Raw genomic sequence first — 27,628 nt, 5'->3', positions numbered from 1 at the left:
TGATAAATGAGAGATTGAGAACTGAGGGAATCAGGTTAATAAATTTAATTGTACAAAAATCGGGAAATGGGAAATTATAATATTGAAAATGGGAAATAAAACTGGAAAATTGCTAATGGGAAATAAAAGTGGGAAAATGGGAAATGAAATATTGGAAAATGGAAGATAAAATATTGGAAAGGTGGGAAATTCAACGATCCAAAATTTTCCAAAGTGAAAAGCTTTAGATAGAAGTGTTTAGATTCCCAATTTTCTAAAAGAAAACCTCTCAATTTCCAGAACGCATATGAATTCATTGAGTAATTCCCTTATCGAATCATGAACACGTGGTTACTAGGGAAACTCACGAGACAATCAGTCATAAGTCTTGAAGGATCTGAAAGTGAAAACAAAACCGATTCGATAACAGGTCACTCCTCCTTTCTCGTTTCTCTCCAGCACGTTCTTATCGATAAACGCGTCTATGTAATCAGGCTGGATAACAAAGAGATCCTTTTACCGGTTGCTACAAAGCTCAAACAAGCACCGATAAGAATAAGAAACTCAGACAACGATAGCATCCATCCATTTGCAAATCCTCTAGCATCTTCTATGGAACGTGTATACGTGTATGAGTATGTTTCATTTGCTATCAAGTATCTGCGTCGAAGTTTCATACGAGACACGCAAATATTATAAATTTCACGAGATAACGTTTCCTTCGACCAATCAGAAAACAGCATCTCGATTCTTTCAGTTTTTTGTCACGTGTTTCATCAATTTTCAATGTTTTTCGATGATACTGACAGTTTTTGCTCCGTTTCCTCAAATAGAAAAATGGAGGGGTAGGACATTTAAAATCGGAAATTAGGAAACCGGAAAATTAAGAAAATGTATTGGGAAATGAGGAAACGAAGATTGATTAATTGTAAATTAATAAAAACTGTTACATATAATAAAAATGTTCGAGTTGAGAGCAAAAAACACAATCTGTCGTAATTAGCCAGCAATTATTAAATTTAAGATCAAAACAAATTGCTGCAATCATTTAACTAATTATGTAACAATTATTCATGAAATAAATTATATAAAACTAATCATCTTCCTCTTTTCTGATTACAGTTCAAACGTATGCTGAACAAGGAACTCTCTCACTTCTCGGAATCCTCAAAATCTGGAAATCAGATTTCAGAATATATTTGCAGCACCTTCCTTGGTAAGTTAAAAACAAAAAAATAAAAATACTAAAATTTCTTTTCTCAGAAATAGTTTCTTGGAATTCTTATTGGAATTTTGATCTTTGAACCCCTTCTTTTTTGCACATTGGCAATAAACAATTCAAATATTAATAGTTGAATCAACCATTAAATTTCGACCACACTTGGTAATAAATACAATTAAAAGAAAAAATTCAAAATTGATAGGCGTCAGACAAACAAAATTTTTTTAGCCTCTCATAAGCAGCAAATAAAAATTTCAGCATTAATATGTAAATAATTTATGTCATTCAAAGTTCATAATCAAAGTACGTATGTACTTTTATCACATTACCGTCTATTCTACAGACTCATTGTGACGTATGCAAATTAAAAAGAAAACATCGAATTAAGAGTTTGAAAGAATGTAAGATAAACAAAGACAATTAACCGGCTCGTTCCGAGGCCAGCGTGAGAAATTGATTTACAACTGGCAATAAAAAAAAAGTGCAACTCTTACGCACCAAAAGCCCTTGAGAGATTTTGCAAACCGTATCTCATGACCATTCATTCCGTTTCACGTGCTTTGTCTCGTAGTAATTCTTTGTTTGCTCATTTCATCGTTTCGTCAAGTGCTTTTACTAATTACATTTCACCTGTTCTCGGAACCGCCCACACAATAAGGAACTTCGAGAAAGTACAGAGCATCGCAAAATTTTCTGGCATTCTTTTTATTAGAATAGTCCTTTTATACAATTTTAAGACAAGAACTCGATAACCCTATACGCCCTATTGAAGTTGAATTAAAATTGTGGCTCTCTCCATGGTCCGCCATCCGAGAGTGGACCACCCTACGCCCAATACTGAATGTCTTGTTAGGCCCTTCTCTTTTCCTACGTACTCTACTAACTGAGCATTCAATTGTTAATAATTTTTTAAATATTTTTTTTTACAGATAAGCAGCAAGAGTTGGACTTGCCCTCCCTGCGAATCGAGGATGCAGTCGCGGCTGCAGGCAGCGCAGATGCAAGGGCGGCGAAAAAGAAGGACCGTGTTCAGCGAGGTCCTGCTGCGATGTCCCATATCAGCGGCGTGAAACGGCCACTTACACACACGAATAGCTTCACAGGGGAGCGTGTGCCACTTTACGGCGTTGAAACGCCCCATGAAGAAGAACTTGGCAAGGTAGGTCACTTCGTTCTACCTTTAAACCAAATCCCAACCAGGATAGTGGAACGTGTTAATTGAACATACCAAAACGAAACTGCTTTCGAACATCTTTGTTTGATCTTTTTTTTATTTAAAATTTAAAACTGCACACATCTGTGTCCCTAAAAAATGTTTTTTCAGCCGTTCGATGTAAAACATTTACATTTCCAAATAGCAAACAATGGAAATTTTGAAATGGTAATAAAACACTTGTGATAATAGATATCTCACTGGAATTAAAATTTTCTTAACAAAATTATTTTATACGCGCGTGGTTGATATAAATAACTTATTAAGTGGGATGGAGTCCATTAAATAAATTGATATTAAACTTGAACGATTAAATAACACTTCCACCCGAAATGAATCATCTAAATTGCATAAGTGTTTCTTCGAACGCGAGGTACTGCCGTGAAAGTGAAATTAATTAACGGTACCCATACTTTCTACCAGACCGGAAGACCTCGATTATAGATTCAGTGTCTTCAAACGAGTATCATGTTTATTCAAAACGTTTTTCCTACGATCTTCAATATTTTTTAACGCAAAATTGATTTCATTGTTAATATAATATTATATTGCATTTAAATTGCTTTACAAATTAGCATAAAGATACATTTCAAAGCCTCCATCGATCAAACTTTCACAATAGCTATTCGTCATACTCCCGTTTCTCTAACAATGACAACTGAAATCCCCCACAGTTAATCCACTGTTAATCCCACGCTATTGTCTAATTATTAATCACATTCGGCACGTGTAGGGAACACGTGTAATCTCTGATCGACGTTCCAATACGAACTAGGAAACATGCTTCCTTGTTTATGTCCATGTTACACCTGTTCATCTTCTCTATTTTTATTTCTAATAAATGCTCCAGCAACAAAGATTGTTTATAAAATCTTTTCTTCATTTGCAGTAGGTAGATGAATAAAATTATTCTCATAGTTGAATTTTATCTTAAAGTAAGAATAAGTTAATTTGCAAGGACACATGGAGTGCTCATGATCTTTTAAAAAAATTGATAATGGGGTTCAGTTCGCCAAGAGCCAAAGGTGTTATTTTTTGGCTACTGCAGGGGTCGAGTATTTATACTTACACCCATGTGGGCCGAGGTCAGCTGATAACCCAATTTCTTCGATTTCTTATCATTATCGTTCCACCTCAACTTACTTTACCTAGCGAAGTGTTTCTCAATTCGTGAAATTAAAATCTGTATTTTTTGCTGAAGAAATGAATAGCGATAACAGCATCGAGCACACGGTAGTTGAGTTTCACAGTCGCCTATAATAGATGCAAATCTCTCTGAAAAAGAGAAAGCTGGTACAACTTTCGCGTAATCAGTGGCTGCTGCTTTGTATGCTAATCAGATAGTTCCCGGATCAAGGAAACTACCTTTTGAGGTCTTAGAACGGTTCTAAAGCCCACACGCTCTGATTCAGTCTACGCAAAATCATTCGTGAATCCTTATTTGGCTTGTGAAACGGAGCATTCTAGTTTGTTTGCTAAGCAGAACTAGGGTAAAAAGTTTCAGCGACCGTGTAACCGTTTGTACTTTACTGATTTTATTTAAACTCGTAACAATTTCACAGTAGACAGATGTTATTTTCACAAGTATTACAATTGTTTAATCATAATACGTTCTACTGTCCTAAAAGAACATTATTTAACACGTTTACATACGACCCCCTCAACAATACTTCATTAAATCTTCATCCCATTTGCATTGATTTGCCAGAAATAGACTTTCGCCACTAAAACACATACGGGTCTTACTGATCCTCAATCAGAAATGCATTCAAAGTCCCACCATAGGGCTTAATTGACCCATGTTACTAAATATAAAATTCCCTCAGTGAACCTGATGATGATGATAGATTTAGGTTGACCTTCTTTCGTATATTTTCAGCTTCTATCAGACATCGACAAGTGGGGCATCGACATTTTCAGGATAGGCGAGCTGAGCAACAACAGGCCGCTGACTTGCGTCGCCTATACAGCCTTCCAAAGCCGAGATCTGCTTAAATCGCTGGCCATACCGCCCAAGACCTTCGTCACCTTTATGATGACCCTCGAGGATCACTACGTCAAGGACAATCCCTTCCATAATAGCCTGCACGCGGCCGACGTGACCCAGTCCACCCACACTCTGCTCAACACGCCCGCACTCGAGGTTAATATTGTATTCATGAATCGTATCTGTTAGGTGTTTCGTTAAACTGCGCGTTAACCTCACGTTTTTCTAGGAAACGTTGCTAATTAGAGCTCTGTAGTCGCGAGATTGATGTTTGATCGCCTATTTAGTACCCATTCCTTTCGAGATTCCCGCTAATTCCTGCTCTCTGGCCTCCAATTGCTTTTTAATTAACGACCAATTTATGTTGATGACGCTAAGTGATTGTTAGACTCAAAGGCTAATGGGACATGTTTCTTTTTGTTGCAGTCGGTATTTACGCCGTTGGAAATCACTGCGGCACTCTTCGCTGCTACCATTCACGACGTAGACCACCCTGGACTCACCAACCAGTTCCTCATCAATTCGAGTAAGTATCTCATTGATACCCGTACAACTTCTTTCCGAGGACATGCCTTTAGAGGGTTCAGTCCAGGTGGTAGCATCCTCAGATTATTCGGTATTCTAATGACCTGTCCTCTGTTCAGGCTCCGAGCTTGCCCTGATGTACAATGACGAGTCCGTTCTGGAGAACCACCACTTGGCCGTGGCTTTCAAACTCCTTCAGAACGAGGGCTGCGACATATTCGTAAATATGACAAAGAAACAGCGTCAGACACTTCGCAAGATGGTCATTGACATGGTCCTCTCCACGGACATGTCCAAACACATGTCCCTCCTCGCTGATCTGAAGACCATGGTGGAGACTAAGAAGGTGGCTGGCTCTGGCGTTCTTCTGTTAGACAACTACACCGATCGTATCCAAGTCCTCGAGAACCTGGTGCACTGCGCTGACCTGTCCAACCCCACGAAACCATTACCACTCTACGAACGATGGGTCGGTCTGCTGATGGAAGAGTTCTTCCTCCAAGGAGACCGCGAACGTGAACAGAACATGGACATCAGCCCGATGTGCGACAGGCATAGTGCCACGATCGAGAAGTCGCAGGTCGGCTTCATTGACTACATCGTCCATCCTCTTTGGGAGACCTGGGCGGATCTAGTGCACCCTGACGCCCAGGATATCCTGGACACGCTCGAGGAGAACCGAGACTGGTACCAATCCAAGATTTCTCCATCACCGCCGTCCGATGACCAGCCGCAACAGCAAGGAAACGAGCCACAATCTGAGAGGATACACTTCCAGGTAGGATTTTGATCCTGTTTATCACTTCTGCTCATCTGTTAGCATCAGTCAGGTGTTTAAGCGTCACTTGAGTTTCCGATATAATCTAAAGATCCTGTTGCTGATTCAGGTGACACTGGAGGAAGGCGATGAAACCGGTGAGGCGACAGAAACCGGAGAGTCGGGTGGAGCGGCACAGACAACAACGTTATCCAGCGAGGAAGGGGGCGGTGAGACAGAGGAGAACGCCGCGGAGGCTGGAATGTGACGGAGGCTCGCGGGTATTTGCAGGAAGCTCCACGAGAAGGTGCAGCAGACCTGGTGGCGTGTGCGCCAGTGACATTTAGCTGGCTGCCACCGTCCGGGTCTATTTGTGTCGACCTATTGACCTTTGGCCAAGCTCCACTCCCTGGGACGGTGGAAAAAGCCTCGTCGTAGAACGAGAGGGCAGAGAGCACGGAAACGATGGGAACGTCTAGTCGCTGCTAGTTCAGAGACCTGGACCGACGTGAAGGGTCATTTGCTGACGCGTGAACGAGAGGATCAGCCAAAGTGGCGAACGATTAAGAGCGTATGGCGCTATGAGGACACTCGTTTGACGCGGTCGCTTGCTCCGAAGCTGACGCGGGTCTCAGCAAAGAGCAACGATCATAGATCGCTGCGTCTCGGCTGGTTCGAGGCGCATCGAGGGCGTTCAACCTGAATCCTCGATTCAAGACGGAGACTGGAGTATCGTCGTCGTTATCATCGTCGCTTTTCCCCTTCCCTGACGTCGTTCGATCGGCCTCGACCGTTTTTGGTGTGTCTAGCTCGAAGGAGGACACGAATCTCTTCACCAAGTACCTGTACACAAGCAGACCGGTTAGCCAAGGATCAGTGAAGGCTCCTTGCTACCGATACGATTCGAGGACGCAGGAAATCTCATCCCGCCAAATAATAGGATCCTTTCTGACATATCAATTACATGGTACAAGCGGCTGATGCCGCGACATGCGAACGATTCGGAGGATCTTCTGCGCAACCATCTGACCCCCAGCTACCTCTAATCTTGGGACGAAGGCTTTGAACGATGGCTATGTTCCCTTATGATCAGGAGATGTTATGGATGAAGATTGAAGCGCTGATTGGCGATGAAAGGAGGGGGTCAGAGGCTGAAAGGTGAACAGAAGACTGTAGAGGAACACTAGTTATTGCGCTTTCCACGTTCATCCTTGGTTCTCCGACGATCATCTTCACGGCTACCCAATCGTCTAGGACTAAGTCTATCCTTAAACGTAGGATCTTTGTCATGCTCGCTGATTATAAGCGCGTACAACTCATCGCATGAAGAGGGAAGAAAGGGTTCGTTTAAAAGTGAATTGTATTAGATGTCTTCACAGGATGGACGAGTGAGTTAATTTTAATATAAAGGTTGAAGGCTGGCCTTTTTCCTTGCGTTTATATTAAAATTAATTGTTATGAGCCTTTCTTCTCGCGTTCATACACACATACACATACACCCGTATACACATACACACTCAGACGCACACGAGGCGATCGTTTTTAACCAAAGAGTATTGTTATAGTCACTCGATCATTCGATAAAACGGCAAGATACGAACTTGTTTATTCTTCATCCAAGATTCTGAACAAGAAAATTGAACGAGATGGAAACCACGTTCATCATCATCATCGCGCGTTCTGGCTTCTAGCGATGGTAGATACTTAGGGGATCGAGGGGAATTTTAATTAGCTAGGAACCTTGCAGCTCGATGTGTTGACAAGAAAACATTTAAAACAAAAAAAATGCAAAAAAAAAATAAAATATCGAGACAAAAATGAAAATAAACGAAGTACTCTCTCGCTTGGATGTCTGTGAATCGCTCAAACTCGCGAATCGAGTCTCGACAGTCGCGATATACAGGTCGAGAATCGATTCATCGCACTCTTTCTCGAGTAATTGGCATCCCTGACGATTCTGTGAAAGCCTTTTCTACGGTTCCTTGTTTTTCTCTTTTGACTAAAACGATGGTATAGCGTACGACGACGATTGTTCATTTGACTTTACACGATTGACACAATTTTCTAGCAAAATTAATGACAAAATAAGACTGGAAAAGAGTATTTTAAAGGCGATTAAAAAAGAAAAAAAAAAAAGAAATACAATTGAAGTCCGCTCGAGGAAGAGGCGAACACGTATCTGTGTCCGTAGGCAGTATGAAAACTAGTGAGTGTTTTTTTGGTGCTGGCCACCAAGCTTAGATATGATTAAGAGTAATTTTACGTAAGGCTAACGAAGTACACGACTAGATATTAAGCTGAGGAATTAACTTAAATGAAAAACGAAACTTCTTTAGGCCGTAAGCGACAACCAAGGTTAATTAATGGTAATTAATCGTTTTAACCGTGAAACAAGAGTATGGACAAACTCGCTCGATTTCTTCAAACTGGATCCTCTTCCTTTTTTTTTTCAAAAATCATACGAGTAGTCAGCTCGAACATGGATTCGATTCTATCAGCTGATCGATCGAAATCAGAACATGAATCTTCAAATTAAATTCGAGCGAGAATGACCGATCGAACGACGAAAGAATGTTTCTTTTTTTTAGTATTTTTTTTTTTTCTGATTTTTGTATTTAAGAATTTTCATGGTTTTATTCATTTCATCACCGTTCCTTCATCATACCCAGTAGCTTCCTACTTCGTGACTAACGACGCTTTAGAGAATGATGTTTTTACTTGTAAAATGACGATTTCTATGATGATTTCACGTGATGTGTGATTTGTTTGTTATTTAACCGTGATAATGGTGATGACGATGACGTATACCACGAAAATGATCACGACGATTGAACGCTGATGATTGCGAAAGTCAGATGTAAAAGATAAAGAGTTGAAACTGAAAAAATGAAAAAAAAAAACAAATTGAAATACAAACGTGTTTGATTGCTGGACAGTTAAATGAACATGTATTAATATCGTGTAACCCTCGTACGAGATATATGTGTAATAAAACATATTTATTGTCGGAATTTGTTGTCTAATACTTTGCCTACTTCAACACCCAATTTCCCAACTTTGCCTTAAGTCCTTGCCTTGCGCTTATGTCTTTGGCTGTGCTCTCTGCAAATACATAAGGTCCTGGAGCCCTCCTTCAGTACCAGTGACAGTCGCCGTGGGGTTTTAGTCAATAGGAATCTGACACTCCCCCGCCGCCCTCCCCCAGGGGTCTTATGCAAGATTTCTCCACGTTAAAAAAAAAAAATGTTTACAGCCACTGATTCGAATAAAAGTAGCTAACTGTGGCACCGTTATCAACCGTTCGACCTAGAGCGAAGTGAAACACCATCGTCTCAGTCTTACAGCGATCGTCAAGGGGTGCAGATCTACCTGCTAAACATACATATACCTTTATTTCATTTTCTGCGTTCATTTAATTTGCTGTATTTATCTACTTAGCTCACTGAATAAACTCATTATCCTTTACATCTCTGCACCCCTTACATCCCTGTATTATTTACATCTCAATATTCCTTACATCCCAGCATTCCTCTCATCCCTGCTTTCTTTATACCCCTGTATCCTTCACATCCCTATATCGCTTATATCTCTTCATCCCTTACATCCCTACATTCTTTTCATCCCTACATTCCTTATATCGCTTCATCCCTTACATCCCTACATTTTTTTCATCCCTACATTCCTTACATCCCTGCATCCCTTATAAAAAATATATTATAAAGATTGCTTCGAGTAAAGGTAAGTAAAGGTAAGTTAATTTTCGCGAAATTTTCGAAAAATAGCGCCCCCTAGCGGCAAAAATTTGAACTAAAATTTCGATGTCGAATCAGCGCCCTCTGGCGGTGAAAAAAGGAACTAAACCACGTCGGAATTTTGGCCCTCTAGCGGGAAAAATGTGAACTAAAATTTCGGTGTCGAATCAGCGCCCTCTGGCGGTGAAAAAAGGAACTAAATCATGTCGGAATTTTGGCCCTCTAGCGGGAAAAATGTGAACTAAAATTTCGACCTCGAATCAGCGCCCTCTGGCGGCAAAAAAAGGAACTAAATTTGTACAAGACTTTACTTACCTTTACTTACCTTTACTCGAACCATTTTTTGTAATATATTTATTATAAGGGATGCAGTGATGTAATGGGTGCAGGGATTGAAAGAATTCAAGGACATAAGGAATGGAGAGATATAAAGGATGCGGAGATCTAAGGAATTCAAGGATGTAAAGGATAAAGGGGTGTAAGCGGTACAGGGATGTAAATGATATAGGAATGTAAGAGCTGCAGAGATGTAAGGGATGCTGGGGTTTCAAAGATGTCTACATATAAGGGATGTTGGGATTTAAAGGATGTCTACATGTAAGGGGTGCAAGAATATAAGAGATATACGGCTGAGCCCCGTGGGACCTGCGAAGACAAAAAAAATAATAAGTAATTGGAAAGTGTGAGCCGAAGCCCATGAAGAGGGTTATCAGTTATCAGTAAGAGCAATTACAGTTATCAGTTATCGCAAAATCTGTTTATTATAAAAAATGACTAAAAAGTTTCGGCTCACATCATAACTGAAATAAAATTGCTAATTACAAAAGAACTAATTTGTCACAAACGTTAAAAATAGACTCACAATCAATCACAAACGATTTACAAACGAAATACACTAACAAGGGGAATTACTCATCTGGGGGTGTCTGGGACCTCCTGAATGATGACCCTTCGAAAACAAAGGCATGTCCAGTCTTCTACATCTGTAGTCACTGGATTTAACTCAAACTTAACTGATGCTCCAATCATAAATAAGAAATCATAAAGAAGGATGTGCAAATGAAACCACCACTCCCGTTTAATTATTTGTAAATATATTATTAAGTTAACATCTATAATATAGTAATGAAAAACCATTTACATTAATAAGTATCATCATAATAGTTCATGTGTATGTGTGTATGCATGTGTGTATCTTTCACCCTTTCTCTCGTTCTCACCATAAATTCATCAGCAAAGCACTCATTTCACTATAAAGAAGATTTCAAAGCACGAATTCGAGTTCTGCGTTTCTGAAAATCTACCAATACACCCACAACTAACGTTATGGCGGTTCGTTGGTGAGTGAGATAAAGCTGGTATATTCTTTCTTAATCATTCTCTCTTGTTTTAGTTTGGTAAAAAATGTATCAGGCGTCCTTTACACGTGATTATCCTTAATCTAGTGTGATTAGTGCGGGTATATCGAGATGGCTGCAACAACCATCGATCGAGATCTAGAAATTCTCTCGATATTATATTTTGATCGAACCAAATTTTCAAGAATTTTCTCATTTTCATCCTTTGCAGTGCCTTCATTAATTTCTTTCTTATTTTAAATAATTTTTACAACAAATTTACTATCCCTTTAATTCTTTTTTTCTTGGTAAATTTAATGAGACATGAAAGATGAGCTCGAAAATTCTTTGGAAATTTAATTTTGAGAAGTACATATTTGTAATGGAGGAAAATCAAAAGTGTAATCATAAACAATTTTACTTGTTGTTAGATGGTGGTTTGGTACACTTTTAATCTCCCAAGATCTTGGAATGAGGAGAAACTCATTTCGATCAAGGGTTGCGCGGGTTTAATTTACAAAATCGAAATTACCATGTTAATTACTAAGACTAGAGACGGTAATAGTCGTTGTGTTTCGTTTTACAGGCAGTGACGTGTGGGCGCGACGAGGATGAGGAACGAATTGCTTTATTTTTCGTGCATTTTTTTTTCTTTTTTTAGTGGTGGGAGAATACATGCTGTAATTTTTTATGGGCGATTGATTTCATGAATTGTAAGATTGCAATAATTCCAACAATTCGGAGAATTTTTTCCATCCGAGAAATTTTATACGTTTTTGCAATTTTATTTTATGAACGAATGAATTTTATTGAAGTGGAATATTTTATTCTGAAACAAAATGATTTAATAAAAGAAAAATTGATATTTAATTTAACAAAAAATTGTAATTTAAATTCTGAAAAATTGCAAGGTAATTTTTTAAAAATCATCAAATTACATCGTTTAAATTTTAAATATCATTGCTGATTTATTATTAACATTATTTACCAATGTCAATAAATTTCAAATCAATTTTATTCTTAATTAATATCATATCTATCTTCGTTTGTATTCGGCGAATGGCAGTTCAAATGCTTTCCAACTTCAAACGATCAATATCTCATATCAAACCCACCACCATATCAAATAAAACAGCATGTAGTACACCTTCGTTCGCAAATTGATTTACTCACCACCCACCTTCGTAAATACCTGTCCTTCGAATTTTCATTACGATTATAAACATTATTTTACATCGTCGAAAGAATACAGATACGTTTCTGTCGCTCTTCGTCATTATTTCATCGAACGTGCTTTTCAAAGAACCATTGTTACTTTTTTCAAAATAGTGAAATTTCACAATATTTCACATCTTCAAACACGACAATTTTATAATTTTGCATAGTTCCCATTTTTATAATTCAATTTTACAAAAGAGTTCAGTTGAAAAAGTGTGCTTTTTATTTTGAAATCTGCATTTTTTATCAATATTTATTAGCAAATAAAAGACGACAGGATCAGAAAAGTATGTTTTTCGATGGAACACGAAATACGTATCCAGGTCGACAATAATTTTGCAAGACGTCGACCATCATTTATTAAATTCACAACAATAAAAACATAGTATATATATATTCTCCCATATTTATATTCATATTTATAATATAATTTATATTTAAATATTTTTCTTGCATATCTGTATAACTATTTAACCTTCGATATAAATACCCTGAAATCTACATTCTCGCGTTCTATATAAAACCAAATTCTCATCCTTTTCTTTCTCTCTCTCGCACACATTCTTTCAGATTTTTTACAGGAAAAAATTTGCGACCAAACGCGCGTGGAACCGATTGACCGTGTTTCATGCATTTTTACTTTTTATCGCCTTCGTTTTGTTCTGTTTCCTTCGTTTCATATCTTTCCTTCCATCCTACACGAAAATCGTTAAATCTACTATTTACAGTTAGGTGGAGTTGTCGTCGTCTTTCTTCATTTCGAAAAAAACAGGGGATTGGAACTGTTGTTCTCTGTCTGACAAGTAAAATTAAATAGGACAGTCATATTTTGATTTTTTTTTTATTCAATTGGAACATTGTATGAATTTTTTTAGCTACTATGTGTTTGGGGATGGACAAGAATGATTTTAGACTGATTTGATACCTTTAGCACCTCTCAAAATAAAAGATTTTTCTGTTAAATTAAAAAAATATTAAACTTTTTTGAAGGTTTCTGATTATTTTAAATAAATTTTTTTTTAATTAGTGTGGATGGTATTTAGCCTTTTTTTTAGGAACACTAATCTAGATTGAGTTTGAGATATGGAGTGAGTTAGACTCATAGTGAGTCTGGACTTAATAGCACATCCCCACATCCCCCTTTCAGACATCCAGTTCCCTTTTTCTTTTCTTTCTATCTAATAGTGTACAAGCTTGTAACCAACATCGAATTGTCCTCGTGTATTTATATGTATATATTTATATATTTATATTTCATATTTATAATATGTATACCTAACTATCCAAGTATGTATAGTAAATCGACTAGCTATGCGACCAAGTACTATCTCCTTTCTTCGTTAGTCAGCGTTAGTCCTTAATTAAACTATGTAGTTACACGTGAAAAATATCTGCACTTTCAACAAGAATCTTCTCTTTCCTTCCTCTTTTCTTTCGTGCTTCTTACCAGAGAAATTGGATACAATTTCTCTTTTCTTCATTTTTTGGTTTCGTTTTCACAGTACAGACTGTTCGTTTTAATTGAGTTCTCTCGATATGTCGTGCTTATTTTATGTCAAGTTAATTGAATATTCTTTTGGTGGTCAATTGGGATGAAACTTGGTACTTAGCTTTGGGAATTCATGCGTTCAGAACGTAGAGGTTCTCCTATATAACAGATTCTCGACGCTATTGGGCCAAGCTTAACCTAAATTTAACTCAATCCTAACCCAAAACTAACCAAACTTGTGGATATTTCGATGGAACCGACCGAACCGACGGGACTGCAGCTGAAATGTATTTCAAAGTGGATGACCGAACCGGCTAGACGGAATAAATATATGTTAAAGCAAACAATAGACTAAGAACTTGTGAACTTCTGAAACTTTAATTAAATAAATAATTAGTAACTCACATCTTAAGGATCTGAGATTCATTGAGCCATTGAGCCACATTCTATGAGCCACTTCATCAAATATTAAATTAATTAGCCACTTTCAATAAAAACAATTTAGATACCAATTTTCTATTAATAAAGTATCGCTGAAATCAATGTGTAACATCACAAAGCGATCTTGAAGCGTAGTTCATTCAGAAAGCTACAGAAATAAAAGAGGAAGTAATGAGCTCGTCTGGTGAATTTCAATTCAGGGGTCGACCCGAAAGAAGGGATTCCAAGGATCGTATCGTTCAGATTAAATCAGGAAATCCTCTTTCCAGTCCTTAAAACAGTGTCACGGAGCATTTAACACCTTACCAACCTGAGGTCATTAACATTCCTCCTATTTTTTGGTTATTAATTGAATACCAATTAATAAGACATTGAACATAATAATTAAAAGTATAAAATTTTAGCATAATTAAACCTGGCCCGTTTTCATGTTTCCATTGATAGTTTATAAAGCCATATTGAACGAATCCTAACCTCCAAATTGATATGGCACAACCACCATTTCAGGTTATCAGAACAATGGGCAAGGTGTTAATGTACAGTCCTTACAAGCTAACGTCGAAGTCCATTTTCTAAGTGAAAAAATGGCACAGTAAGAAAAATAAAAGGAAAGAAGACATCGAAGAAGGGAGAAGTCCGTTTATACGCTCGTTCCAACACGCACAATGATAGTTATAATAATAATAATAATCATTTTTAGCTGTTGGTACTCATAGCGCAGCACCGCTAACCTCTCTTTCGTTCTTTTTTTCTGTTTTCCTTTTTTTACACACACACACGGGCATCAGGTTACACGTACGGAAAAGATTCTCGTGTTTTTCTTCGGCCACGCAATCGTGCCACGGAACTTTAATTAAAACGTGTATAATTACAGTCGAAACAGTATTCCCTGGCTGGCAAGTAAATACACGTTTCGTTCGACCTGGAAAACAGCTCTGCGAATGTGGCGGACGTCGAGCACCCTAAACAAGTACTATAAAGTTTCTCTCTTCTCTTCGCTTTTATCTTCCTTCTTTTCTGGGTTTCATTTACTTTTGCACGTCTTCCATCTTGATTCCCTTTCTCTCCCACTCACTCATTCTCACTCACTGGGATATACAGTCATCGTTCGACGCACACGATATTGGCCCCAGCACCCTTATTTTTGTTTTGTTTTGTTATTTCTTCTTCTTCCTTGCTCTTCTACTGTTTCCTCCTTCGTTCGATGTATCTGATGTGTTTGTGGCGAAGGAAAATTAATTTGGTTTAATTAGAAATATTCATTCATTAGATCACATTCAGGGTATCGACTTATGGAAGATAGTTCAACATTCTAGGTTTCTTTGAAGCAGTTGAGAAGTTACCTTATATCACACTTTCAATACCACTATAATTAATTCTGTGAAATAAATTGAATACAGATAATTCCCCACCACATAAATCATGAAAGCTTTACTGGTACTCTGACAATTGAATGCAATTGAAGAATATATCACACAGAGGCAGGTAACTTGCATCACCAGTACATCTTGATGAGAAAATCAAATACATTTGAAAAGAACACTTTGAAAACCTATCTACATGCTCACAGCGATCCGCCCATCACCAAACACCTAGGTCCCAACACCCAAAGCACCCATGCAGAATGTAATACACACCTGGAGAAGGGTGTGGGTCCTATTTCAATCTTTCCAGTAAAGTTTATCATTTTCTTCTAAACGAATTCCTAGCTTATATACAGCTGATCGTTCAGGTGTCCGCCATATTCGCAGCGTCGATGAAAATCTTCCAAGTAGCTCTTCCCTCCTCTCAGCACAGTTTGCAGCCACGATCACTTATCCACTAAGCTTGATTATTAGGTTACTTTCTCCCTCGATCTCGGCACCCTCCATTAAACCGTTCTGTTTAATATATATATAATTTTTTTTCTTGTATTTATATTTATATATATTTATATATTTTCGTTTTGTTTATTTATATAGAGATTTGTTGTAGTTGTTGGGCTTGTCGTTCTGTGTAGCTGACTACACGGCCGTTTCTGTTTGGCCTGTTTCCTCCACTCAATGGTATCACCTCGCGATATATCTGCCAAAGATGATGCCGAGAACCAGCAGAACGTACACAGACGCGGAGATCCGGAAGGTCCACGATGTGGCCGTCGAGATGTCGCCACATTGCGCTGTAACAGAGAACACGTGTTATTGCAGCTGTTAAAGGATGCCATTGAAATAATTATTTAAGTGCCTCCAGACAAAAATTCTAATTCCACCAATGAAGGAACAATAGTGAACCTTATAATTACACAGAAATTTTAACAGGAGATGCCTTTTACTCTGATATTTGTCAAAAAAGAAATAAAGAACAAAATCAGGAGGCTATGAAGTAACCAGAGCAATATGATGTATGCCTGTTCGAATCCGTTCATCAGGATTGTTATGGATTAATTAATTAGTGATGGGAACAGCAGGATCATTGATGGGACACTTAACGTCTAAGTTAATTAGAAATGTCGACTCGATGGTGTCGAGTCGTCAGCAATACTCACCGTACGACGTGAGGTTGACCTGCCACGATACTAGATGACGATGAGAGGGCCTCGGACAGGAAGCAAGATGACCCGTCACTGAGAGTTCACGGCTTCCTGTCGCCGCGGCGGATGCACTGTAAACGAGACAATATCGTCCCACGTCCGTACTAGCGACCAAGTATGCCGTGTCGTTTTCGATCCAAGTTCCGTGACACCAGTATTCTGAAAGTAATTGATCTTCTTAGACAGGCGTTTTTCATCACTTTTAAGTGAAAATTTTAGTTAAGATGATGCATGGAAACTAGACTTCGCGACAAGTCGTTAAAAGAAAGTTAGGAGACGAGCAGCGTATCAAGAGACGAGCTGCGCAAACTTTTCGGTTCAAAGTTATCAGATCATCACAGGAATAATGTCTTTTGCTTAGAACAACAACAATGCACGCGATAAGATACTTGTACGGCATACTAACAAGGCAAATTTCATTTTATTAAGTGGTGGAAGAATAATTTTAACTTTATCCAGTTTTCAAACTATTTCTGCTATCAATTAGTAACGAAATGTTGATTGAAATTATATTCTGTATTTACAAACTCGAAACAATTACACATCTGAACGTAGAAACACTCATTCAGTTTATATTTTAATTGAAATAATCAGAGCACACATTTCAAAATACAAAAACATAGTTACATCGCGTGAATCACCATTCAATTTCATTGATTTTTAAAGAACGCTATCATGGGAATATTCACAGAAGAATAAACGCGAATCTGATTTTAACAGATGGATGGAACATCGGAATATTACATCCCCGGGTAATGTGACCTCATTATCGAGAATCGAATCGAAGTACATGTAAAAGCACAATTTCCGAGTGGTTTATCGGTTTCAACAGAGGTGGAACAAGAGAAAAAAAAGTTCCCATAGCAACGGAGAAACGTTTATCGTTCTAACGAAAGCACTGAATGGGTAATCATCCATGCAACGATTTTAAGCATACGATTTCGTTCACCATAAGAGTCGTTTTACGATCGAGTTACGGGCTAACTCACGGGGAAAGAAGAAAAAAATAAGAAAGAAGAACGTAAAAAAGGGTAACAATTGAACCGAGATATTGTAAAGTGTAAAATTAGTCTAAACAGTGTAAAATACTAATAAATTGTAATACTAGAGTCTATTATAGATTTCCAAGCAATAACTAGCTCCCAACAGCAATCAAAATAGTAATTAACTAGCCAAATAGCAGTATCCCCTATAGAATAGTAATTTGACCCGCAATTAGAATCCTAATAGTAATTATTAGCTGAATTGTAATTATCTAAGCAGTGATCACTATTAAACAGATAGTCCTTATATCTTTCATAGTAATTCGAAGAAAGGTTATTGTGAATGGATTCGGTTTCTGTGAACTTCTGTTGAAAGTCGAACAGTTTGAAATAATACCTGAAAAAAAGGAGTCGACACTTTTGAGAGCCGGATTTTTAGAGAGGGAATAGATCGGCTGTGTGTTGGAGCTCGAGAAAGGCGCGAACGAGAACGAAATAAACGAAAGTCGTAAATCGCTCGAACATGTCGATATCTGGCGTGTTGTCTCGGCACCGATACCTTATCGAGACTGCAAGATAGAAAGATGAGAATTTACAGCGTCCCCGCGACAGTTCCCTGACTGAAAATGAAAATAAACAACGAAAATTTAGCGACAGAAAGATGGTCTACTCTTCGGTGGAACATAGTTCAAAGCGACGAACAGTCAATCAAAGCAGTCGGTTCTATTTCCTTGATAGATCACGATAAATTTGCTCGTCGAATAACTATTTCAACATTAGAAATATTTTCCGCACCCAAAATGTATTTAAGATTACATTATTTTAAAAAAGTATTTTGCACTTGCCAATAGAAGTATTAGAAATAAGATATTCAATTGTTAAGTAATATATTGTTAATCAAATGTAGATTTGAAAATCAAATTATTGAAAATATTTTATCAGAACTTCAAACAAACCAAATGGACGTCCATTTATTGATTGCCGATGTTGAGCTTTAAAGCAATACCTGCAGCTTTATTCGGTAAATATTTCATTTTATTGCTCATACCTTAATAAAAAATATTAATTACTTTTATCACAATGTACGAGTACAACGTCCTGGACTGAAATACATATATAAAAAATATTTTTCATAAAGAGACATTTTTAGTACACAAATACACTGTTAATCATCGTTGAAAACTGTATTTTCAATCCATAACAGCTATAAAATTACTTGAAGTTGTTCAATCAATCTAATATACTTATAAAGTCAAACTTAAACACAGTATTCTTTGTGAAAAATTGCATAATTTGTACAGCAAGTGCACTCAGAATATAGAGGAAAGTATACCCTGTATAACGCATTTTGTTCCATGTCGATATCTCAATTAGTTCCGGAGATATAGAGCTTCAAAGTTTGACGACATTCAGCGCTTAGTAGTCCAGTAGTTAAGTACTTAAGTAGCGATAGTAGTGAGCTACTAACCCTTTCACCGCTCACTAGTAGCCGCGCGACTGCTGCTAATGATACGCAAGTTAGAAAGAGACGCGAACAGCCGAAACGTTAAAAGTTATAAATCTCTTCAAACGATGATATCTCAGAAACTAAAAATCGTATCAACACAAATCAAACGGCGTTTTAAAGAGCAAAGTTTCGCGCTTCTACTGATATAGCCATTGAGTGACTAGAGCCACACGTTTCTGTATTATAAAGCAAAGAAAAATGCTATATTTTAATACACTCTGATACCACTTATTCACGATTAGGATGGACATTATAAATAATTTTAATGAATTTCACTAATATGTAAGGAATAAAAACCCTCTAAGATGATATATAAAATTTAAAATGAAATAAATGAAAAATAAGAACCTAGGAACCTTCTTCCCCAAAGTTCTTAAAAGTACCAATGCTTCCGTATACTTATGTTCCTTGACTTAACAAATAAAAAAAGTCAGTTATCTCGTGATAAGAACTTTTTGATACCTAAACTCGAAGCAATCGTGAAAAATCGCCAGATGAGCAAAAGTAGGAGATGGTAGAGCAGTGACGTTTCGTAATCCACAAAAACACGAGCAGATATCTCAAGAGGAAGGGGTTTAGTATCCGGAATTATTTTAACGGAGAGCAGGTTGACATAACCGTGGATTTAGGCGCTCGGAGCTTCCTGTCTTACGGCTGTCGACAAGGGGATTGCGTTCCAGCCTGCAGTCTCTCCCTTCTGTCTGCGAGTAGAACGCGAATTGGTCATTAAGACTTCGTACAAACAGCGATCTTAGCTCGAGCTCTTAGACCGAGAACATCTCGAGATGTCTCGAGCTAGCTTCCGGCACCGATCGTTAATCACACTCACCTTCCACCGTAGCAGTATTTGTCCGCTTTGGGATTAAAACCGTGCTGGAAGGAAACTATGCTGGACGTTCATTCAGAATCTCTTGATTGGTGATCATTTATTTCATTAATTTTGAATTATAAGATACAGACTCAACATTTCTGAATATTTATAGTATTTTAGCTTTATAATAAGTAACTTGGGTGCTACTATTTAATGGAATCTCATCCTCAATAGTGAGGGTGCTAAAGAATTGTAGTAACAAGTATTATTCCTGAGAATATTTTATATTTTGCAGCTATGACTATCTTTACTATGGAGCTCAAGGTTCTAAACTTCACCCACGTACAAATTACCATACTATCATCCTTACTGATTCTTTGGCCTTGATCAATCACCATCACGTATACGTGACACCATCGCCAAGTTTCTCAGCCCGGTATCTAAAACGATTCTCATATCTCGATTCCCGCTCTCCGGCAGCATATTTCAAGCCGGTTTTTCCCCAAAGATCAACTTTTTATCACAAGCCCTAAAAGCAGGCTCGATACGTAGCTATCTTTCAACGCGAACGGATCGGTGCACAGGCACGCGCCATAAACACGTACAGGCGAATAAAGCAACAAACTTTGCACATAAGCAAGCAGGCAGCCAGGGCAACCGTCACGCCGCTGACTCCCCGCAAACTAACTATCGCCACTTGCGATAACTTTACCAGCCAACAGGGAAGGGTGGTGCTGCTGGCGGCTCGAGGTAAATGGGGAAGCGAGAGACGCGTCTCCGTACGGAGGAATAACTTGGCCTGGTGCGGGTAATCCGATAAGATGTTCCTTGTCGGGGGTGAGCCACCCTTCGAGGATTCACTCCGCCCCCGTATGATTCTGCAGCTAGCGCGTGCACTCGATTCCAAAGGGGGTGAAAACGAGATACAGGTAAGACGGATGACAATCGAAGGGCGCTGGGGTCTGGGTCAAAGTCAATTTGACATTTTTCCAATGAGAAAATTTAATAACTCGATTTTCACCCTAAGTGCCCTTGATCTGTACTCTCATTGTCAATTATGATGAAGGTATTTGGAAAATGGATTCCATTGAAGAGCTTGACGACAAATGTCTACTTTTGGAATCAGTGAGTTTGAAGTAGTATTATATACTAGATAAGTCATGTAAGTATAGATTGCTGACATGGATTTCCCTCACGTCATTCCTGCCACGAAGAACAGTTATTCTGTCTAGAGGCCGACGAAATTGAAGAGGGTAGCAACCCTTCAAAGGTAACACAGAGAACGACGACTGTTCACGTCTGAGAAACGTCAGAAGCCACGTCTCGAAGCCATCAACGTTCCTAGCCACTTTCCGTGCCCTCGTCATCCTGTTCGATGCCAGGAATTTTTATGTCTCCCTTTCCCTTGTTTTCCGAAGGGAAATAGGCGGGAAGTAATGAACGATGGAAACGAGGGGATAGCAAGGGTAAAGATTAATCGTTGGAGATATTAATCTCATGGTTCCTATGGGAGGCGAAGCAAAAAGCGAATCGTGAATTATGGAATTATAATGAAGATTCGAATGTGATGTATGATAATGTTTGACCGAGTTCGAAACGCGCGTGTCATGTTCTTTCGTTCGTAGCTGATTAAGGTTAATTGAAAAATGAATCTAAACGAACCTTTGATTTATCTATTAGAGTTTTAAACATCGTCGTACAAGTCCAGGAAAATTGAATCCAAGCCGGTTCGCATCGAATAAGAGCAAACAGGCTCAAAGAGAAAGTAAGTTTCACAGAACAAGGATCAATTTTATCCCCTAATTCCCGGTGGAAGAAGAAATCTTACCCGAGGGTGACTCGTCGCTGCAGGACGTGGCAAACTCCATGCGATCCGGTGTCTTGCAACCGATATCCAGTCGGCGAACACTTCCGTACCGACATCGTCCCGGATACGGTGTCGATGTGACCCTGACGTCTTGCACTTCGGCAGCGTTTGCCATGTTCGGTTCACCCTCCACGCCCAGTATCTCTTCGGGGTTCTCACCGGCATGCGAATGAAGCACGGAGACAATCTCGTAGCGACCCAGGTTGGGACACTGCTTTGTCATCGGATCTGTTGCTGAAAAGATGGGCCAAGTGTTCTACTTTTGCTATATTGGTTAGATTCTTTTAATCTGGGATCGATTTTAGAATAAATCTTTTTCGTAGGATCTTAAGTGAGCGCCACCTATGTGACACACAAAATTATTGACTCTTTTTATATATTTTAATAGTTTTCGATAGAGGCCATATTAAATTCTATCCGTGTCCCAAAGAAAAGTTCAACCAATTAGCATAGTGTTATTAACTTAATGTGTAAAACTTAATATTATTATTTAGCAAAACTAATTTACTTTGTTCTGAGAAGGTAAAATGATACGGAGGTGATTTTTCTGCTGGAATTTCCAAGAAACTAAATAATTGAATGGAACAATCGAAAGGAACATAAATGTTAAGGTCGACGAATAGTTTCCAGGAGCTCAAGACGCCGGAATCGCAATCTCAATGCTGTCGCGATAAATTCCAAGCGCTGTCTTCGTCGCAGTGTTATGGAATCGAGTAATCGGCTTAAACGGAAACTGCGAGCAGACCTGAGAGGGTTGAGTTTACGACGGATTCGGCATATGATCCTTAACGCAATCGTAAAGGAGCTGCTTTCGCGAATCGATTGTTAAAGTTTCCCGTTTGCTGCTTCCCCTTCGTGTTCTATCTGTTTCCGTTTCGTCGATACTTACGTCTTTGTGTTTCTAGAAAATTGACTCTCAACTTCGTGCAAACAATTCAACCAACTAATTGCAGTTTAAATAAATGAATCCAGCTAATTAACAATATATGTATATTTTCTTTTTTCATTCATATTCAAGAGATGAATAAAAAATGTTCAAATGCAGTTTACAATACGCATGGAATTCATTCGCGTACCGTATGCGCGTCCAATTCATTATCAACAAATTAATCAACGGGGCCGATAATTAATTCGCCGATTTTTCGTCCCGTCGCGAATATTTCGCCCGGTCGGATAAAAATCACGCGTTATCGCTGAAATATCGCGTCTAATTAATTTCACCGTGGCCGATATTAAATAACGAGTCGTACTTTATGCGGGAATTTTTCCGCGCGAAACGATCGCGATCGTTTCATGGAAATTTTACAACCAGAGAAGACATTTATCGTGGCCAGCGAACGAAACGTTGCCCATTGTTAAGACGTTATTTATCGTTACACGTGTAAAAAAGAGAATCGCGAATTTTCGCGAAATAATTTCATCCCTTTTGGCAAAATCCTCCATCAACCCCCTATTGGGAATTCACTATCTTCCCACGATATATATGTATATTCCCTCGCATTCAAACTCGTATTCTTTGTTTTCTCTTTTTTCGCAACATTCGACAGTGAAATATCGCTTTTAATTTTACTGACTGCCGTTTTATTTTCGAGTTCACTGACCATCGGCAACGCGTTTTTAAACCGCTCTTTTTTCCCTTTGTTTAGCGAACTGTTACTAGTTCGATCTATCGATTAGGAAAGTTTATTGGTTGTTAGACGTGAATTGCCCTGAAATATTTATTCCTGGGAAAAATGAAGCAGATTGTTAGCTATGCGTGAGTTAAAATTAAAATTAAATATTAATCAAACCTACTAAATTATTGCTTTTTAATTTTCAATTGAAATAAATTTACGCTACTTTTCTATTAAACGGTCTGCCCTCTTCATCTTCGAAAAATGTCATAAGATAGTAAAGAAACTAAGGGTCTCTATGACTGCAGGTGAAGTTTCAGTCTAAACTTATACGTCGGAATAGGAGAGTACTTCGCACGAGCAAGTGTTAATAAATGATCGTAATTGACTTACCAATGAACGTCGTGTACGGCGTCGAGTGGGAGTTGAACGTACTGGAGTTGCACACGTCGTCAGGTTGTTGGCTCCATTCCGACAGCTGCATCTCTATTACATGGTCGTCCCTTCGGTGGAACATCAGGCACACGTAGCCATTGGTGCTGCAAACGGAAACAGAATTTCCGGATAGAAATTGCTGGTAAACATTCCGCAGGAGATGAATAAAAATTTTAGGAAAAATAACAAAACTCGTGGTTGCAATATCCGCTAAACTTTTAAAAATTATTTTGTTTTTCTATTCCACTGAAAAACAGATTTCTAATAAGCTGATATATTGGTAATTAAAAATAGATTCCCGGGTAACGTACAGGGCGCCTCAAAATAAGTGTACGTTGTAAAAATTATAAAATTTGATAGAGGGATATTGAAGAACACTGATGATGCTATAAAATAAAAGTAAACAGCTTTGTTATCGTCATTTTAACAGAATTAAAATTTAAAACATGTCTGGCCTTGAAATTAGATGAGGGCAGACGATGCGTATACTTTTATGAAAACTGGACGTATCTAATAATCGAGCCAGTACGCCATAAAAGCTGGCAGTAGCCAACTAAACCGGGGGAAAGAAACAAATAAAAGAGGGGAAGGATGGGGTTGGAATACAAGGATGGAAGACATTAAATCTTCGGTCGCTTCCGTGGTCGGACCAGGATTAAGATTTTATTTTATCAGGACGTTTCTTAACGGGCGTGCGTTAACCTTAACGTAATCCTTTTACGACTTGCCCCCCTCCCCCACTCTTTTACGATGAATCCGAGGACTCTGTTATAGCTAGTCCATAACATTGCTTGAATTGCACACATGAAACAACGCGTGTTTGTTTCTGGCTTCATTCTGTTTTCTCTTTGTACACTTGGTCAGATTATGGTCCATCATCATAAATGATTAACAATCTCTTAAACAACCGAATCTTTATTTAGAAAATTCTACAAAAAGCATCTTGACAGCGATACATCCCTTTATTTCATTCTTGTATTCCTTATTCCCTGCTCTGACAAGGGGAACTACCCAAGTGATACACTCACTTATTAATGAAACTTTTGATGAAAACCCCGTTTTGTGGGTAGACGACTAATTGTTTAAAAGATATTAATAATCAAAGTTAGTTACTACTTACATTCAGAAGTATGACAGACTCCCACCTCCAACTAGCAATCTAGAGATCCACAGTTCAAATTCTTGGTTCCCAACATTTTTTTTTTGTAATCATAATTTGTCTCTTTTTCAATCACTCTTCCCTAACAGTTATTATTAATTAAAAAAAAAAAAAAAAAAAAAAAAAAACAGTACCCAGGGGATTTGAACCGAGGACCTTTAGATTACGAATCAGGTGTTTAACCACGGAGCAGATTCGTGACTTACAAGTTAAAGGTCCTAGGCTCAAATCCTTGGTTCACAAAATAATTTTTATGTAATAGTTATTCAAAAAGAGACAAATTATCATTAAAAAAAGAAAAAAATGTTGGGAATCAAGGATTTGAACCGTGGATCTCTAGACTGCGAGTTGTATGTGTGAGTCTGTCATACTTCTCAATGTAAGTAGTAACTAACTTTGATTATTAATATCTTTTAAACAATTAGTCGTCTACCCACAAAACGGGGTATAGGCGTGTTCAGCTCGACGAACTCTACAAGCTGGCAAAGTTTCATTAATAAGTGAGTGTAACACTTGGGTAGTTCTCCTTGTGAGTCAGACATAACCCAACCTTAACTAAAATTTCATACCTAACCTCAACTATCCATGATTCAGCGCCATCTATCCAACATTCGTGGAAGTAATTTTTTACTGTAACTAATTAGCCTCTTTGCAGAGGTCTAGCCACCATAAAATACACATTTTCTTTGCAGCCCATCATTTTCAAAACATCGAGGTTCTTTTATTCACAGCTTCGTCAAACGCGTTCAACCTGATACAGACAGAGAGCGAACGGATACTTTCGCGGGTAACTGTATTTTCCTTACGATCCTTCGCGCCATGAAAACGAACATAAAGTGCCGCGTATTGCTTTCCAGGGGGTCGTGAAAACCCATGGGCCCGCGATCGAGAACGAGTCGGGATTTTCGGGTTTATAACACGGCTATTCTTACGGACGCGTTCCCGCGGATTATTGTTATGGCGACAGATCAGCTTCCGGTCGGGTGAATGTTTTCTTGCGCGCGATGAACTTTTCCCACCGAGAATTGATTTTTTATTTTCACTCGGCTGTCCCTTTTGGACGGCTAAGATTTGCGACTTTTCGGTGGAAAGTCTCCGTGGAACGGATACAAATGTCCACGATTTCCGGTTTCGTCAGGATTTTATGACGGTCAAGAAATTTTGCGCTGGTTTGGAAACCTGGAGTTTTTAAATTTCGAGAAATATGAATTTTTGAATGGGAATAGGGGAGGATTTTCTGGTTTACTATCGCTGGAGAGTTTTTCGAAAAAGAAGTACCTAATTTGCTATTGAAGAAATAATTTGTTATAATGAATTTAGTTAAGTGATAATTTAAATTAGTAAAATGTAGTCCAAATCATTTATGGATAATGTTAAGTTCTATAACAATTTCTATAGCAGTATTTATTTTTATTTTGCAGAAATGGTTGCATTTATTGACAAGATAATTTGAAGCCATTTAAGCGTTAAAAGGAGGCACGAAGTGGGCCACGATGAACAGAGAAAAGGCAATTTAATTAATTGAGTTGCCGCAACCATTTACATTCCGACTTTCTGGAGTGTATCCAACGAAGTCTCGAACGGTGTTAGCGTTCCCCGGGGTGCAATGGCGGCTTCTTACGGACTTGTGTACATTTTCAACCCTCTCTTTACGAGGAAGCGCAAATGTAACCCGGTATAATCCCATTCTAGACACTTTCCACCGACTCTGCTGCGCTTTTCGCCTTCGGGGACCTTCGATACGGTTCAATTTTATAAAAAGAGTGGAAGTTATTGGCAGACCTTTTCGCTCGAATGATCCTTCTTTCGATTTTCGAATTTCTCTTTTTCCTTGAAAATTTTATGTCCAAAGAAATACACGAACCAATATACTTGTGAAATTTGATATAGAAATTCTGCTATTACCTTTTGCATATTTTTGTAATAAATGTAATAAAAGTATTTTATTTTTATTTCAGTTGAATTTTTAACCAATTTTTTGGAAGCATGTTTTTGAATTATAACAATACTGTTAATTATTTTTTAGGCTAGAGTAAATTTTCTGTCCGATGACTTATACGTTCAATTTTAAACTTAAAGAAGGTTAGAACAATGAAATTATCTTTAACAAGGGAATTTTAAATGGATCAATTAATAATGCGTAACTTCAATTAATAAACTCGGCTGTTTCAACTACCTCCGGTTAACAACGAATTTCCTTGCTACACGAAATTGGAAGTCATAAACTTCTCTCCCAACTTCCTTTGCTATTTCAGTTAGTAATTGACTTTATGGCAAGATAAAAAATTAAACGAAACGGTAGCACAGCCTCGAAATATTTGTCTGGTGAAAACAATGAAAATTCCAATCGAAATTAATCATTAAAATTCCATTTCCTACCCCTCATCATTTATGGCAATAAAAATGGTAAATTGACCATTTTGTTGAAATTTAAAAACATCACAAATTATTTGCATTAAATCTTTTTTCGATTCTCGTGAATGAGGCCAAAAAAAATAGTTGAAATTTAACAATAAATGTCAAGTAAAAATGTAATAAAACTCTTCAAGTCACATATTGTCCTCGTTTCCTAACCTTAAAGAGGTTACCAGATGCAGAGAATCGGCCGCGACTCTTTCTTCGAAGCATCTCGAGTTTCCAATCTAATTTATGTCCGGTCGTTAGACGATTCAATGAAAGGAGCGCACTTATGCGGCCAATTTGACGTGCACCCTCTCCATCCAAGGGTCTACCGTCCCCTTCCATCCCCCATCCTGTCGTATTT

General features: G+C 38.1%; 2 protein-coding genes across 27 annotated transcripts in view; one reads left to right on the top strand and one right to left on the bottom strand.

Moving 5' to 3' along the window:
* The window catches only part of dnc (phosphodiesterase dunce), a 194,457-nt gene extending 185,857 nt beyond the window's left edge, over window positions 1-8,600 (top strand). For all 15 annotated transcript variants that reach the window (XM_076689540.1, XM_034329024.2, XM_076689542.1 and 12 more), the window contains 6 exons: window positions 1,102-1,195; window positions 2,131-2,360; window positions 4,294-4,557; window positions 4,828-4,927; window positions 5,046-5,704; window positions 5,814-8,600. In XM_076689540.1, coding sequence (XP_076545655.1) covers window positions 1,102-1,195; window positions 2,131-2,360; window positions 4,294-4,557; window positions 4,828-4,927; window positions 5,046-5,704; window positions 5,814-5,951 — 1,485 coding nt within the window. In that variant the 3' untranslated portion in view covers window positions 5,952-8,600. The remainder of the gene's footprint in view (window positions 1-1,101; window positions 1,196-2,130; window positions 2,361-4,293; window positions 4,558-4,827; window positions 4,928-5,045; window positions 5,705-5,813) is intronic.
* A 5,976-nt stretch (window positions 8,601-14,576) lies between these two features.
* Window positions 14,577-27,628, bottom strand: part of LOC117606700 (uncharacterized) — a 259,654-nt gene continuing 246,602 nt past the window's right edge. For 10 of the 12 annotated variants that reach the window (XM_034329491.2, XM_034329497.2, XM_034329493.2 and 7 more), the window contains 4 exons: window positions 23,664-23,809; window positions 21,619-21,891; window positions 16,445-16,648; window positions 14,577-16,078 (listed from right to left, as the gene is read on the bottom strand). In XM_034329491.2, coding sequence (XP_034185382.1) covers window positions 15,969-16,078; window positions 16,445-16,648; window positions 21,619-21,891; window positions 23,664-23,809 — 733 coding nt within the window. In that variant the 3' untranslated portion in view covers window positions 14,577-15,968. The remainder of the gene's footprint in view (window positions 16,079-16,444; window positions 16,649-21,618; window positions 21,892-23,663; window positions 23,810-27,628) is intronic. The other 2 variants (XR_013062566.1, XM_076689678.1) reach the window with 2 other exon arrangements.

The sequence above is a fragment of the Osmia lignaria genome, chromosome 8 (genome assembly GCF_051020975.1).
Source record: "Osmia lignaria lignaria isolate PbOS001 chromosome 8, iyOsmLign1, whole genome shotgun sequence".
NCBI lineage: Eukaryota > Metazoa > Arthropoda > Insecta > Hymenoptera > Megachilidae > Osmia > Osmia lignaria.
The sequence above is the reverse complement of the archived record's forward strand: the minus strand, read 5'-3'. Positions and strand labels throughout refer to the sequence as shown.